The sequence below is a fragment of the Medicago sativa genome, chromosome 8 (genome assembly GCF_051527215.1).
Source record: "Medicago sativa cultivar Bolivia chromosome 8, Bolivia_mono, whole genome shotgun sequence".
In the NCBI taxonomy this organism is placed as follows: Eukaryota; Viridiplantae; Streptophyta; class Magnoliopsida; order Fabales; family Fabaceae; genus Medicago; species Medicago sativa.
Window position 1 is genome coordinate 41,889,139 of NC_140756.1, and position 15,559 is coordinate 41,904,697.

General features: G+C 30.7%; 2 protein-coding genes across 2 annotated transcripts; both read right to left on the reverse strand.

Moving 5' to 3' along the window:
• Positions 1 to 3,623: 3,623 nt before the first annotated feature.
• Positions 3,624 to 6,808, reverse strand: LOC146899223 (Polynucleotidyl transferase, ribonuclease H-like superfamily protein). The gene is made up of 6 exons (XM_085732588.1): positions 6,532 to 6,808; positions 6,178 to 6,380; positions 5,204 to 5,284; positions 4,648 to 4,764; positions 4,388 to 4,511; positions 3,624 to 4,000 (listed from the first exon to the last, which is right to left on the reverse strand). Exons 1-6 carry the CDS (start codon positions 6,724 to 6,726, stop codon positions 3,803 to 3,805), a joined length of 918 nt encoding a protein of 305 aa, XP_085588714.1. The 5' UTR covers positions 6,727 to 6,808; the 3' UTR covers positions 3,624 to 3,802.
• A 792-nt stretch (positions 6,809 to 7,600) lies between these two features.
• On the reverse strand, positions 7,601 to 8,206 carry LOC146899224 (uncharacterized). Its single transcript, XM_085736723.1, has 2 exons — positions 7,819 to 8,206; positions 7,601 to 7,710 (listed from the first exon to the last, which is right to left on the reverse strand). Exons 1-2 carry the CDS (start codon positions 8,204 to 8,206, stop codon positions 7,601 to 7,603), a joined length of 498 nt encoding a protein of 165 aa, XP_085592849.1.
• Positions 8,207 to 15,559: the final 7,353 nt, after the last annotated feature.

Here is a 15,559-nt window from a genome sequence, read left to right on the forward strand (position 1 = left end):
AGATTTTGTGAATATGTAGTTCAACTTTAGTTGACTTTTTTTTTTTTTTGGGTCAAGTAGCCTAGCGGCTAGAGAAATTCACATGTAGTTCAACTTTAGTTGACCTTTTTATTTTTTTTGGGTCAAGTAGTCTAGCGGCTAGAGAAATTCACCTTTAGAGGTGAATAAGTGGGGTGTCCGGGGTTCGAACCCCGGCCCCTGCATAAATTATGCATTATCCCTTGCCAAGTGAGCTAAACTCATGGGGACACTTATATAATTTATTTTCGATGGTAATTTACCAAAAATGTTATTTAATTTATTAAAGTGTAACACTTATATAAAGCACATAAATATAGATTTTAGTGTTAAGTAAATTTTGTCTTATATTTGATTGAACTAAAAAATCTTCTCAATTAGAGAACTAGTTTTGTCTATAGAAATGATTTTAATTTAAAGTTAGAATTTGTTGCTTTTTTCTACATAATTTCTACATCATTTTCTCTTACCTCTTAACCTCGTGTATAACTAAAACCAACATTACAAAGCCAATTTTTGTCTTTTGTCCCTCTTAAATTTTTCGGCAAGTTTTGGTCCTCTAAACGTCTACTGACTTTTGGTCCTCTAAACTTCTCTTTTTCAAAATTGCTCATTCTCTTAATTCAATGTGAGATAACTCGCACTTGGTATTTTTCAGGCTCTGTCTACGGTGCATGATGTGAATGGGTCATGCACCCGTGAGAGATGTAATGCTAGTTTTTTTTTTTTTTTTTTGAAGCTATGCTAGCTGTTGGATATATTATAAAGTAATGAACGGTTATAAATGAAATCAAGAGTTACCTACTAAACTGGTATTGTTCAGTAAGTCTCCTTGTTTATTATATATGTACCTTAATTTCCAATAATATTATAAAGGGTGTTTTTGGAAATGATTCAAAAATTTATGAAGAACCCGATGTGCAGTTGGATGAAAAATCCGAGAAAATAGTCCTTCTGATTCTTAAAAAAAAATTCTGCATTATTTGATTTGCTGGTTGATAGAAAAGAGTCAATAATCCTTATACTTAAAATCCTTATACTTAAAATGTTACTAAGGTGATAATAATATATGATAATACAAAAAATCTTTTTATAAAGCACAGATTATGTATTATTAGATGATATTAAGAAATTAGGTGATACTAAGAAATAAACAAACTGTTTCGTTCTTAAACTTTTTTTTGTTTCATCAGACTAATTTTTCATTTTATTATACATTTATCCTTTTATCAACAAAATTATCATTTATATATTAATTTAATTTTAATTATTCGTTTCGTCTCTTTTTAATTGTCATTTTAAGAACTTTTTTGTCTCAAAATAATTGTCACTTAAGAATATCAATTGTCACTCAAAATAATTTGTTTGTTTACTTCTTAATACCACCTAATAATACATAATATGTGCTTTATAAAAAGATTTTTTTTTTTTGTATCATCATATCACTATTGCAGTTACTGCAAAAAAAAATAAAAAATTACCCCCTTAGTAACATTTTAAGTATAAGAATGAATGAATATTTTCTATTAACCAGTAAATCAAATAATTCAGGTGAAATTAATTAAGGTACATATATATAAATAAACAAGGAGAATTACCGAACAATACTACTTTAACAGGTAACTCTTAATTTCAATCATAACCGTTCATTACTTTATAATATATCCAACAGCTAGCATTGCTTCAAAAAAAAAAAAAACCTAGTATTACATCTCTCACGGGTGCATGACACATTCACATCATGCACCGTAGACAGAGCCTATTTTTCAACGTGAGTTAACTTACGTTGGCACTTTTAAGATCGGTTGAATCGGCTTAAAAAGTGATTGAACCGATCTTAAAAGTGTCAGCGTGAGTTAACTCATGCTGAAAAATACCGAGCGTGGGTTAACTCACGCTGAATTATGGGAATGAGTAAAAACGAAAGGGAGAAGAGCAACTTTCTATCCATTGCCATGTACCAGGAACTCTTGTCAAACCATAATTCACAACAGATGAAAGAAACTGTCCATTTTGCTATTTGAGCTACACAAAAATTTCTTCTAAAAGAAGCTGGTCACAATTTATGCTTAATATCTCTAATTCGTTAATCTTATTGATAATGTCTTCAAATACATTAATCAATTTGATATCACCGGTACCTGGGAGTATCCCAATTTGATCATCCCAAATCATTTTGAAGTATGGAGGAACACAAGGTTATTTCCAATGAGTTAGAATAGAAGTCACATTATAATTTTGGTCTAGTTGCATTTTAATTCCATGAAATTATAATTATAATTCTAACAACACCCTCCATTAGGTGGCTAATTTCTAGAACTGAGCTACAAATTAAGACAAATTCCATGCACCAAACCAGACAATTTCCATTGATAACTCAATATATATTCTGTAGGTGAAGAAGACTATTCTCCCAAGTTCAATATGGTTCTGTTTGTCTTATAGAATTGAATTTCCTGCATGCACTCCAAATAACCGGAGCTTCCCGTGTGCGTACTCATACCCATTCCGGCCACCATTGTCGCTGGCTAGATAAAAATAACTCGAATGTATCTTTTATTTATACTTAATGCTTTTCTGAATTGACAACTCATGGAATTGGTCTTCTGATTTAATCTACGATTGGAAAATGTTTATAAATATTATTGATCTAGGATAACTCATCTATGGATGCTAAATGATAGGAATAAATTTAGGATTACAATTGCATCCAATGTAGGAATCGTTATGCTACCACATTAGTTAATTGAGCAAGGAACCAAAAGTTAATTAATACGATAAACCTCTCGTCGTTTGTTGAGAACAAAAACCTAAAAAGAGCGACGTGTCAGTACAACAGGAAAAACATGTCATAATATTAATCATGCCTGCACCACACACATAATCATGCTGAAATCATTCTTAAGAATTAAACAACATTCACAATCATTTTTCAACAACAAACCCTGAGTTCACAGCAAAAATTTTAGCTCTTGCTAATGCTAAACTACGGGTCTCCCCATTACAGCCATGTTGATATGCCGTAAGGCCTGGTGTAAGCTAACCTTGATTGTTGAATTGAACTAATACTAAAAGAAATGTATTTTGTACCAATTTTAGCTCTTTGATGATGTGTTTTTACCAATTTTTAAAAATAAATGATCCTTTGAACTATATAAATGTATTTTGTTCACACAAAATACATACTTGACTTTCAGTTAAATGATACCCTTTAGCACCTTTTCTTTGCAAATGGAGTGGAAATAAATTTGGACACGACCTCAACAGAAGTTATATTTCCTTCCCACATTATAAGAGACCCAAATTTCAATAAACTTTCAGTCCTCTGAGTTGTCTTTATCTCCACTTTCATCGATACCAAACACTCAATCCAAAATTTAAAAAATAGATACTGAGCAAGGACAAAAGTTGCCCAGTGAGAGAGGTTCAAACAGGAAGTGTTTTGATAAGGAACTAAAACAAACAAAAACTATACTGGTAGGGATATACAACATGTTTAATCCTGTATTTCTGATAATTTGCAGGAAAAACTAACTGTAAGCGCAGGCCAAGTGTGCTTAAAAGTAAAATTATGAATAATGATGTTAGCATGACCATTGACACAGTTTATTTTAAAAAGAAATTCATTCATAATCTTGCAATTTTACATAACATTCTACATGACTATTTTTTGTGTTTGACGAAACTAAAATTGAATTGCTACTCAGACTTTGATAATTTCAATACAACAACCTACTAGTGAAAATTATGATTATGAGTACACAAGTGAAGTTATAGTCCACAATCAGATACGGTTCTTGAAAAGAAAGCTGACTTCTCGAAGAGACCTAGGGTTCCTTCTTGCAGTAATCTGAATGAGTGCACCATCGACAAGCATGTGTTGCAGTACTCTTGTTATGTTCTTTGTGTCATCAATGCCAAGATGATGACTTCCCACCAAAGGTATTTGCAGTTCCTTCATCATTGTAACCATTCCTGTGGCCTTCATTATCAACGAAACATGTAATATATATTAGGATTAATAAAACAAAGGGAGAAATGCTCGACACAGTCCAGCATAAGATGTGACATAACCTACTCCAAATAATTATAGATGGGTTCTCAATGACAATCCCAAACATGTTCACAAAAAAGGACAATAAGTAAGAAGAAATCTACTGCAACAACAAAAATTTACTGCTCAAGACCCTAAAACCAAATCTAAGAGACAAGACCATACCATTTAAGCTCCAGAATATAGACCTTAAATTTATTTTAGATCAGAAAAAAAAAACACTCAAATTAATCCACAAGATGTGACAGAATTCCGTTCAACCATTTACCCAACGTTTCTATAACCCTATGAATTCTAAATATTGAAAGAACTTACCCTCCTATTATAAAAGTTCAGATAGATATCTTTGAGATTAATCCACTCCATAAAATAGGGGGGAACCTTTATCCTTGACACTTCACACTGTTGAGGGACCTTTGTTTTTAAATCCCAATTTCCACTGTAAAACCGAAAAAGTTTTATTTAAAAGAAAAAATTATGTTATTCTAGATGTATAAGGCAGGAAATTAATGTAATATTGTAAATTACAAAAAGCAAAAGTATGAGAGTTACACCATGAAATAGTGGACATTTACCAAGTTACAAATGCTGCTCGATTAAGTTTGCCTTCAGTCCATAGCTTTTGTTGCACTAACCAAGCTTCAAATTCTTCAATAACTTCCTTGAATGGTACGGCTGTGTCATGCCAAACTCTGAAAAAAAAAACATTATGATAAATCTTCGTAATATTGTTATACTGGTTAGGTAGCAGTGGCACTGTTGGGGACAACAGCTGATAATCCCTTGGTAACCCGTCATACATAATAAATGAATTTTGATGTACTATTTACTTATTTGTTTTTCAAACCAAAAATTACAAATAACCAATCTTATTTCACAAGTCTAATGCAATCAAAAGAAAAAAAGTCTAATGCATAGATCAAAAGCATGCATGGAGTCATACTTTACTAAAAGCAACCTTAAATTACAAATATTACATCAAAACTTTACACAAAGGAAGAAATATGGAAAATAGTTGTATCCGTACGTTTGAATCTTTTTGGGTTTAAATTGAAAATGAAAACTGTGAAGATTGTTTACAGTTCAGCATGTATGAATAAGTAAGGTTCTAAAGAAAATTAAGCTGCATACCTATCAACTCCAATTTTCCCGTATTTTCCTTCTATGTATTCATTTATTCTTTGTTCGCTCATATTTGAGGGCCTCACGAACCTATTAGACAGTTAAAGGAACAATGAAAAAGAAATACAATAAGATATGCAAATATTGATGATTTTCACAAGTAATTTATATTTTTGCAATCATAAGAAAATAACCTAAGAAATCACAACATATTAATCTCAAATATCCTGCAAGTGCCACAAGCCAGTTGTTGCATTTGAGGGTTCAAAACTGAAGAGCCTGCTATTCCATTCAATGGATAACATAAACTATTTCCAAATAATTTTTAATATTAATAGGGATAATAGTTATTTTTGTCCATGAATGTGTGACAAGTAGCCACAATAGTCTCTCAATGTATCGAAATTCCAAAATAGTCTCAAGTTGTGCACTTTGTTAGTCAAAAGAGTCTCTAATGTTAAAATACTCCCTCAATGCTTGCATTAACTCTTTTTATATCGAGACTGATAGGACAATAACTAATATGATATTAAGTAAGTATATTGAGGGACTAATATGATTATATCAACGAAACATTTTAACGTAAGGGACTATTTTAACTAACATAGTACACAATCAGGAACTATTTTGAAATTTCAATACATTGAAAAACTATTGTGACTACTCGTTACACATTCAGGGACCAAAATGACTCTTACCCCATATTAAAATGTTGCCAATGAATAATTAGAAGTTGATCTATCTGATATGCACCATATTCGAAGAAAAGTAATTTCAACATGTTTACTTTCAAACATTCTTTTTCCCTTTAAATATTCTTTTTAGAAAGTAATTTCAACATGTTTTCTTTCAAACATTCTTTTTCCCTTTAAATATTCTTTTTAGAATTATTGAACACAACAAAGAGTAATACAGAGTTACCAAAAGAAAGCATAATCAAAACTCAGGAAATCACGAAAATACAGCTTGTGGGAGACGAAAACCTGTGAAAAATGTCCTCAACTTGCAATGTCTTTGCACTAATCATTAGAACTGGAAACTCAAGAATCTCAACCTTTCCCTCTAAATCAAGTATAAGGAAAAAGTCATGATTCTGAGAGCGTACTTTGTTTAACTCGGCAATATTCACTTGAAGCTCCTTGGAGCAATCATGATTAAACTTTTCAAGGTGAATAAGATCATCCATCTAAAATTTTGGAGAAAAGAAAATGAAAGCATCAATCAAAATTCAAAACTACAAATATTAATATTATTATATTGAGTTTTTCATAGACACATTTGATCAAACAGGTGGCGTGCAAATCCAGAAAGAGAAATAGGGAGGTGGGTTTGCTTACCATGGTGCATTTTCCCTGAGTGTGGTACAAGCACATTGGTTTGGAGCGGGAAGTGGAAAGGGAAGCGGAGATGGTGAAGGAATGCAGCATTGGAGGAGGAGGTAGTGGTGAGAGTGAGAGGCAAGGAAACAAAGGGTTGCGGTTGAGATTACGATGAGACACAATTTTGAACAAGGAAGCTCTCACAACCGCCATAATGGAATTCAACTTGGTACCACCTAAAGGAGAGGAAATGACGCTTTCGCTTACAAGAATATCCACTTCATCCACCTGTTTTACATTGAATTCTGCTATTTACCCAACAAAAATAACTCGCGCCAACTGAATTTACTAACTTACCCCTGCGTTACTTAATTCATGCAGCGTGAGTTAAGTTACGTATAATTACTGTTTTTGTACAAAGTTCATCAGTCCATACTCCAAGCACCATTTTCTTTCCCTCCACCTTCAAAAACCCAAAAAGTGTGAAATTTTGGGTCAAAATCTTCATTCCAAATCATTGCAAATCGTTAGGAAGCAAGTTTCTACGCTCATCAAATATCAGGTAATGTATCATCTAAACTCATCTCATTTTTCTGGTTTTTGGTGCTGGTTCGTCTGTTTTTTTGTAGGTCTTAGGGCTTTGCGCGAGTTAACTTGCGCAGGAGTTAAGGGTTGCGTGACTTAAGTCACGCTACTGTGTAGACCATATTTTTGAATTTTTGCGCCACTTTTACCATATTTTTAAATTTTTGCGCCACTTTTGTAGTTTGTTAGCTTGTTGCACAAATAATTTATTTATTTTTTCTTTGTTATTTTTTATTCAATAGACATAGAGTGAGATGGTTGACAATGTGGCGGATGATGACGTTGAACCGAAACTGGCCAAAATTGAAGCTTCCAGCAATGTTGGTTCCGACGATATCAAACCAACAGTTAATGTGAAACCGTTTAAAGTTAAAATTCCCTTTCAAGCTAACATTGGTAAAATTGAAGAAAAACCTAAACCGGTACATATCGGTGTTGTTTGCAAAGTTCGCGACACTGCCTCATTTTTTACAACAAATGAAAGATGGAGAGAGCGAGAAAGTTACAAGGCCACCTTCTTGCGGGTAGACTTAATGCGGAGGAGAAGAAAAAAGTTATCGACATGACAAATAACAAAAGAAATCTCCATGCTGAAAATATTGATTTTAATTCCTAAAAGAAAAAAGGTCAACTCTTTGACTACATTAAATGAGTTTGTCGAAATTACAGGCTAACACCAACTTTCAAACATTTAATTCCTTGCTAATATTATCCACGTACCTTGAATCAAACACCCACATTTTCTTGATCTTGTTGCTTCATGCTTCAATGTTTTCTTCGCTACTTTGTGCTCGCCACTCCTTTCACAAACCAACTCCAACATTGGATTCCTTATCACACAAGATCCTTTTATGACAACCGTAAATTCAGCCATATTTGCTTGTCGACGTACCGAACCGAGCAATTCATCTTTATCTTTCCATGTATCTTGGCTTGAAAAGAATTGAGTCGTGTCCACATCGTTGACACCAAGTTCGGACACACCGGAATCCACATGTAAAGCCTCAACTTTCACAAAATTTTCAACCTTAGGAGGTTTGTTCTGTACAAAATAATTGACAAAACTAGATTTTGTCTCAACCGGATCATCATCCGCATTCTCAATCATAACTATAAATAAACAACGTAGAATTGCAAAAACATTTAATTAACATCTATCTAATATAAAGATTAAAAAAACAAAAAGAAAAATGTATAGGCAGTGGCCCTTCAAATTTTGAAAAATTGAAGGCCACAACGGTAGTTAACTACCGTTCCCCCATCGATAGTCAACTACAACTGAATTCTAATCCTAGCGGTAGCTAACTATTGCTAGAGATTGGTTCGTTTGTGACTTAAAATGTTTCTCACACCGTTATGAACTATAGATAACCGATGTTGTTTTTTTTTTATGTGATTCTTTTTAGTTATTTTTGTTTTTTTAAGTAGACCATTATATGGAGTTAGTTGATGAGGTTTTTATGACATTTTTTTGTATGAGATCTTGGTAAGTTGACTATCTTTATACAATAAGCAGTAGGCATATGATAGTATTCTTATTGGATCTTCACAAGATAAAAGTAGCAACTAAAATAATATATTAAAGAAATTGATGTAAAATTTTTGTAGAAAAAATATATAAAATATAGAAATGGAGGAAATGTTAGGTATAATCCAAATTTGATATTACTTTAGTTTGTTCATCTCATGACATGTAGGGTTAACAGAGAAAAATAAGAGAAGAGAAATATTTTTAAACATATTTTTGCAATTTTTATTCATATTTTTTTATACGATGCAAAGTCATAATATTAATTATTAGGCCTCAAAATTATTAGTAGTATTTGTCAAGAAAATTTATTTATTTTTTTGAAGGATTGTCATGAAAAATTAGTCTCCATATAACTAATTAAATTGATTATATTAGATGAAATTAATCGAGTGCATATATCATCAAATTAAAAAAATGGTGACATAATTTTTTTTTTTACTTGATATCATTCACAACTAATACTGGTCCCATAATATATATCCAAAAATTTCTTTTATATACGACTCTTGAAAACTAAATAAAAAAGAATAGTTCAAAAGTTGATGAATATAGACTGGATTTTAAACTTCATACATAAACTTTTCTAATATTTTTTTTTTGTTTACATTTGGTTATGGAGTATTACAAATCTTTGAGAACTAATTGCACATTGAATAATAACAATTGAATATTCCAACCAGATTCTCTAGCAAATGTTTTTATGTTACCTCATTTGATAATAGACAACTTCTACCATATAGCTATTGAAATCTTATTCATTCTACTCACTATTATTGTTTTTGTCGCAGTTATCTTTATTTGTCTCATTTTAAATTGTTTCCTGTTATTATTCTCTCATACTTTGTGAAATGTAAAACACCTATAAAGGCAACGAAAAATACAGTAATTATTAAAATGATTTTTTTTTTCATTTCGATAACATACAATTTGATTTGAATTTATAATATTTGATTGCTAAATTCAATATTATAAATTTTTTTAAATGTCTACAATTTTGATATGTTTAATATGTGCATTTATGTATTTAAACCAAAGAAAAAAATTTAATCAAGAAAATTGAAAAATTACATTATTATAGAAATAATAAGGGAAATTGTATAAAAATTATGTATTGAAAATTGAGTCAATTTATTTCTTAAAATTATTTTTTCTCAATAATTTTTTTTCTATTTCTGATATCTTTTTTTTTGGTAGTGTATTTCTGATATCTTTAATAATAACAACAACGTTTTAAGAAGACTCAAATTAATACTAATAATAATATTTTCAATGAAGGTTTACTTAGTTGGTAATGAGTTACTCAACATTAAGGTCGTTGATTCAATTCCCGTAATACGATGACCTTTCACAAAGATCACACGGAACTTCATTTTGGTAAAAAAAAAAAAAAAATCATGGTGAAGGAATGTTGATATGGTACAAAGTAGGGAAGATTGATACAAAATCTTCCAAATATTTAAATATTTAATACATTAGGTATATGTGTCATCTCACTTATACTTTACTAAAAATCTACCATGTCATCCAATATAGAACTTTAACTCACACTTAACACTTTAACATCTCTTAATCAAATGTCTGATTCCCTACATCTATAATTATGTGACATAGTTATATAAGATCAAATGGAGGAACACCATGTTCAAAAAGGCTGGTGATCGTCTCATCAAGAGAGGTTTATGTTTCTTTCTCTCACGATAAGATAGAAAGGAAACTAGAAGAAAAAAAAAATGAATATGAAATGGGAATTTGAACATGAGAAAAGAGAAAAAGAAACAATAAATATTGTGTGCTTTCTTCGTGAGAGTATAGAGAACAATGTGAGTTGCTGGTAATTTTATGGGGTTGTTGAAGGAGTTGGATATTTTTGGGTAATCATTTTTATAAAATAATGTGACTAAATTAAAAAATGCCACATAATTTAAACTGTCTAATAAGCATGTATTTTTTCAACTCAGTATAACATATTTGCAAATTTTCATTGTCACTTGCCATAAAAGGTCAAAAATGAAGGAATTTGAAATAATATAGGTAGAATGAAAAAAAAAAAATTGTATGAAAACTAATTGACATCCAGAAACTAAATTATTTGATAAAAAATTAAACAAATGACATTAAAAAATTTAAAAAACATTTCGTCATAATATTGTTACTACCATGAGATCCTACATATAGGTTAAAAAATTAAATTTAAGTGACTTATACTTCCTTTTTCTCCTTTACCGGTCGCTCGCTATCTACTCTTGCATCTAATGTGAAACTTTAAGTCACACTTACACATTAACATCTCCCCACAAGTATGAGACTCTTCACATCGGTGAGTTACAATCAGGAACAACTCGCGCATCCCCAACAAACTTGAATCAAACTAGGCTACCACCATTGGGAAGAAAGAAATCCTCCGAGTGAGAATGAGAGCACATTTTCACCAAATATTTTAAGGCATTAAAGTATATGTTTCTCAATCTTCACTCTCCTATATTGTGTTGGATTGTAACTGACACTTAATACATCACAACATTTTCTCTCTTAAGTATGTCTAGATTCTAGCCCGTGTCAACTTGGCACGGGTTTCCATACTAGTTTAATTCAAAACTATAATAATGAAGAAGTAAACCATCAAATTGATCTTTGTCTTTATAAGTCACTCTCAATTAGGTTTTTCGTCATGTGACAAAAGCATAAAGAAAGGGACCTAATTAAAAACTTTTGACAAAGACTATTTTGAAATATTAATAAAGTCAGAAACTAATTTGAAAATGACTTTCAAAACAAAGATCAATTTAATGATTTACTCAATAATGATGATGTTTATTTATTTTAAGAAATAAAGAGTTGTATCAAACATCCTCAATTCAAAAATTGGAATCAAGCTTTCTTGAAATGGGTCAATAATGAAGATGTTTATCTACTTATATATATAAGAAAGGAAATGCCCCTTGAAATTACCAATTTGCCCCTATGAGGGGCATTTTGGTAATTCAATTATTGGAAGTGGTTTTTTTTTTTTTAAGGTTTGGCCTATGAATTTCCATTTTTGCCCCTAACCAATTTTTTTAATTATTTTCTTATTTTTATATTTTTAATAACATTTAATTATTTTCCAATTTTTATATTTTTAACTATTTTTCAATTTTTCCTCCCAAATTCAATTGCTTCTACATTGCCGTTGTGGGAGATTAAGGTATCGTTTGACCCGACTTTTTTCAAACTTCTCTACATTTTTAAGAAGTTAGGCCGAATACAATATCAATTAAGTACTTACTAAAAAAAAGTACTTTTTTTTAACGCATAAAATTGAATGGAATGAGCTTTGACCAGAAGCTGTTGAATGTTACTTTAAAAAACTACTTCTCGACAAGTTTTTTTTTTTTTAAGGTTTGGCCTATGAATTTCCATTTTTGCCCCTAACCAATTTTTTTAATTATTTTCTTATTTTTATATTTTTAATAACATTTAATTATTTTCCAATTTTTATATTTTTAACTATTTTTCAATTTTTTCTCCCAAATTCAATTGCTTCTACATTGCCTTTGTGGGAGATTAAGGTATCGTTTGACCCGACTTTTTTCAAACTTCTCTACATTTTTAAGGAGAAGTTAGGCCGAATACAATATCAATTAATTACTTACTAAAAAAAGTACTTTTTTTGAACGCATAAAATTGAATGGAATGAGCTTTGACCAGAAGCTGTTGAATGTTACTTTAAAAAACTACTTCTCGACAATTTATTTCACAAGCACCTCTTTTCAACTCACGCCGGGAACTTTTTCTTTATTTTTTAATATTATATTTCATTATGTTTTTTTCTTCCATTTAACTTTTTTTAACCGTTCCATTAATTTTTTAAGGAGATTCCATTTAATTTTATTACCTTTTTTTCAAAGGAATTTTATTATCTTTTTATCACTTATATATTTAATTTCAATATCGTTTAATCATCACAATCTCACAAATATTTTTATTCACGATGTCATTTAATGATCCCAAATATTTTTATGTCCTTTCTTCAACCTCGCGAATATATACACACATTAACGTTTAGAGTAATATTTTATATCCGTCTGTCTGTTTTTTTGTTACGCTAATGCATGTAATTTTTTTAGTGTTGCTTGGTTGAGTGCTACCTCACCAATTTTTTTAACTATATTCCAATTTTTATATTTTTAAAAACTTTTAACTATTTTACAATTTTTTATTTTTAACTATTTAAAACTAAGTTGATGGTTCATGGTTTTTAAGGTTTATATTTTGACATATTATAATGATTCACAATTATCCGTCATTTTACCATCTATCCTTTCAATGTAATCTTTCAGACTGAATATTACTAAGCATATGTGAAGAGACTGAATATTGCTCAGTTGATATTACTTTTTTGATGTCAAAGAGATTTTTTATTTTTTAACGGTCAAAATATTAATAACCAAGTTCCTACACAAGACGCTAAAGAGTTTAATGTGTTTCTTTCGTTCATTTTGTGTCATGTAAATATTGGTGTTAATCCCTTTTTGGTAACTCTATGACAGTAGCGCTCACTTTTATAATTTTAACTATTATGTAATTTATGTTGTTTTCCTGCTCTTGATAAAGCTTTCATAAATATTTTGATAAAGTTTTTTAATTTTTGTGCAATATTCATTAATTTGTTCATTTTTCCTTCGGAACAATTTTTTTACAAAATACGTTACTGAACCCCATGCCTTAAACCATGCATCACAAATATTTGGATTATGCGAACTTCATTCTCAAATTTACTAAGAATGGTAATATTCCGTAATTTGAACATCTCTCCTTTAAAACAAAGTTTTTAAAAGTGCGTATAATTCACATGAAAGAACTCGATACTAAATTGCAGTTAATATCTGCCTTTGCTGTAGATCATGTGAAATGATTTATATATGTTGAAACTGAAAGGCGAAATGATATAAATCAAGTAGAGAGACATTCAACTATCTGTCTGATTCAGAAGTTTGTTCACCTGAAAGGAATGGATACTAAATTGCAGTTACTATCTACCTTTGTTGTAGATCATGTGAAAGGATTTATATATGTGGTACTAAATTGCAGTTAATATCTGCCTTTGCTAGGGGTGGCAAAAATACCCATGCCCATGGGTACCCGTGGGTAAAATCCGTCACGGGTATGGAGCGGGTAGCTAAACTGGTATCCACGGGTATAATAAACGGGTATTTGACTACCCATTATTATATGGACATAGACACGGATTGGATTGTATCCATACCTATGGGTACCCATACCCGATAATAAATTAAGTAAATTACTAATATATCTTTATATATCACATCTTATTACTTAAAGTTGGTACCTTATTGAAGAAAATTTTACCCCCCACCTAAAAATCCTCAATAATAACCTATTTTTATTTTAAATTTTTTTAATTCATCTTATTAAGTTCACCATTTCTACTTCATTCACATCATAAAACATATAGATTATATAAGAATCATGAATTTTCTATGAATTATGTATGATTAATGAAATTTGAGTGGATTATGTATGGATGTTTAAAAGTTGAAGTTTTTTGGTAATTAAAAAAAGTTATTATTTGTACCAAAAAATAAATAAATTCAAAACTCCATGGGTACCCATGGATACCTCAATACCCACGGGTACCGGTATAGTGAGTACCCACGAGGATACGGGGCGGGCACGGGTATCATACTTATCCAACGGGGCGGGGACGGGTATCATATTATCCGTACCCATTGGTATCCATTGACATCCCTAGCCTTTGCTGTAGATAATGTGAAAAGATTTATATACGTTGAAGCTAAAACACAAAATGATATAAATTAGGTAGAGAGGCTTTCAGCTATCTATCTGATGCAGAAGTTTGTTCGCCTGAAAGAACTGGATACTAAATTGCAGTTACTGTCTTTGCTGTAGATCATGTGAAATGATTTATATATGTTGAAGCTGAAAGTCAAAATGATATAAATCAGGCAGCTTTGGTAATAGGGTTTTCATTGGTTTATAGATAGATATCAATTATTACTGGAAAAGTGTTTCTACCGCTGACAAAATATGTTTTCATTTGTTACTTGTGATCAAACCATTTTAAAGATTTAATTTTGTAATCCGTAATGCAAGAGTACTCTAAATATTGTATTATGGTTTATAATTATCTATCATTTCACAATCTATCCTTCCAATATAATATTTTGTCAAATACGTTATTGAACCCCCGTGCGAAGCACGGGTTTGTAACTAGTTTATTTTAAGAAAGTAAAGAGTTGTATCAAACATCCTCAAGTTCAAAAATTGGAATCAAGCTTCGTTGGAAATTGGGCTAATAATGAAGATGTTTATTTATTTTAAGAAATAAAGAGTTGTATCAAATATCCTCAATTCAAAAATTGTAATCAAGTTTTGTTGGAAATTGAGTTAATAATGAAGATGTTTATTTATTTTAAGAAATAAGCTCAGTTGTTAGTAGAGACATTGCATTATTATATGCAGGGGTCGGGGTTCGATCCCCAAACACCTCTTTTATTCACCTTATAAGGTGAATTCTAACCACTAAGCTACCTGACAAAAAAAAAATTGTATCAAATATCCTCAACTTCAAAATTAGAATCTAAGTTTTGTTGGAAATTGGGACGAAAGAGTGTGTTGTGCTATAGTGACTCTCTCCATTCTATCTAGTTGGTGCATTGTACATACCAACATCATCCTTTATATCTAATCCTAGCTAACACTCCAACCCTAATCCCACTTACTTAACCTAATTTTTTGGCTCCAAATCATTCCAGCCATTAGATTAATCTGTGTTGCTTAATTAAATTGACTCCTAAATTTGAAATTTGAAATTTGAATTCCACATTTTTATTATGAGGTAAATCATGATAATTACTGTGCACACTGCTCAATACTAAAAGAACGTGTGCCTCTTTCTTTTCTTTTCCC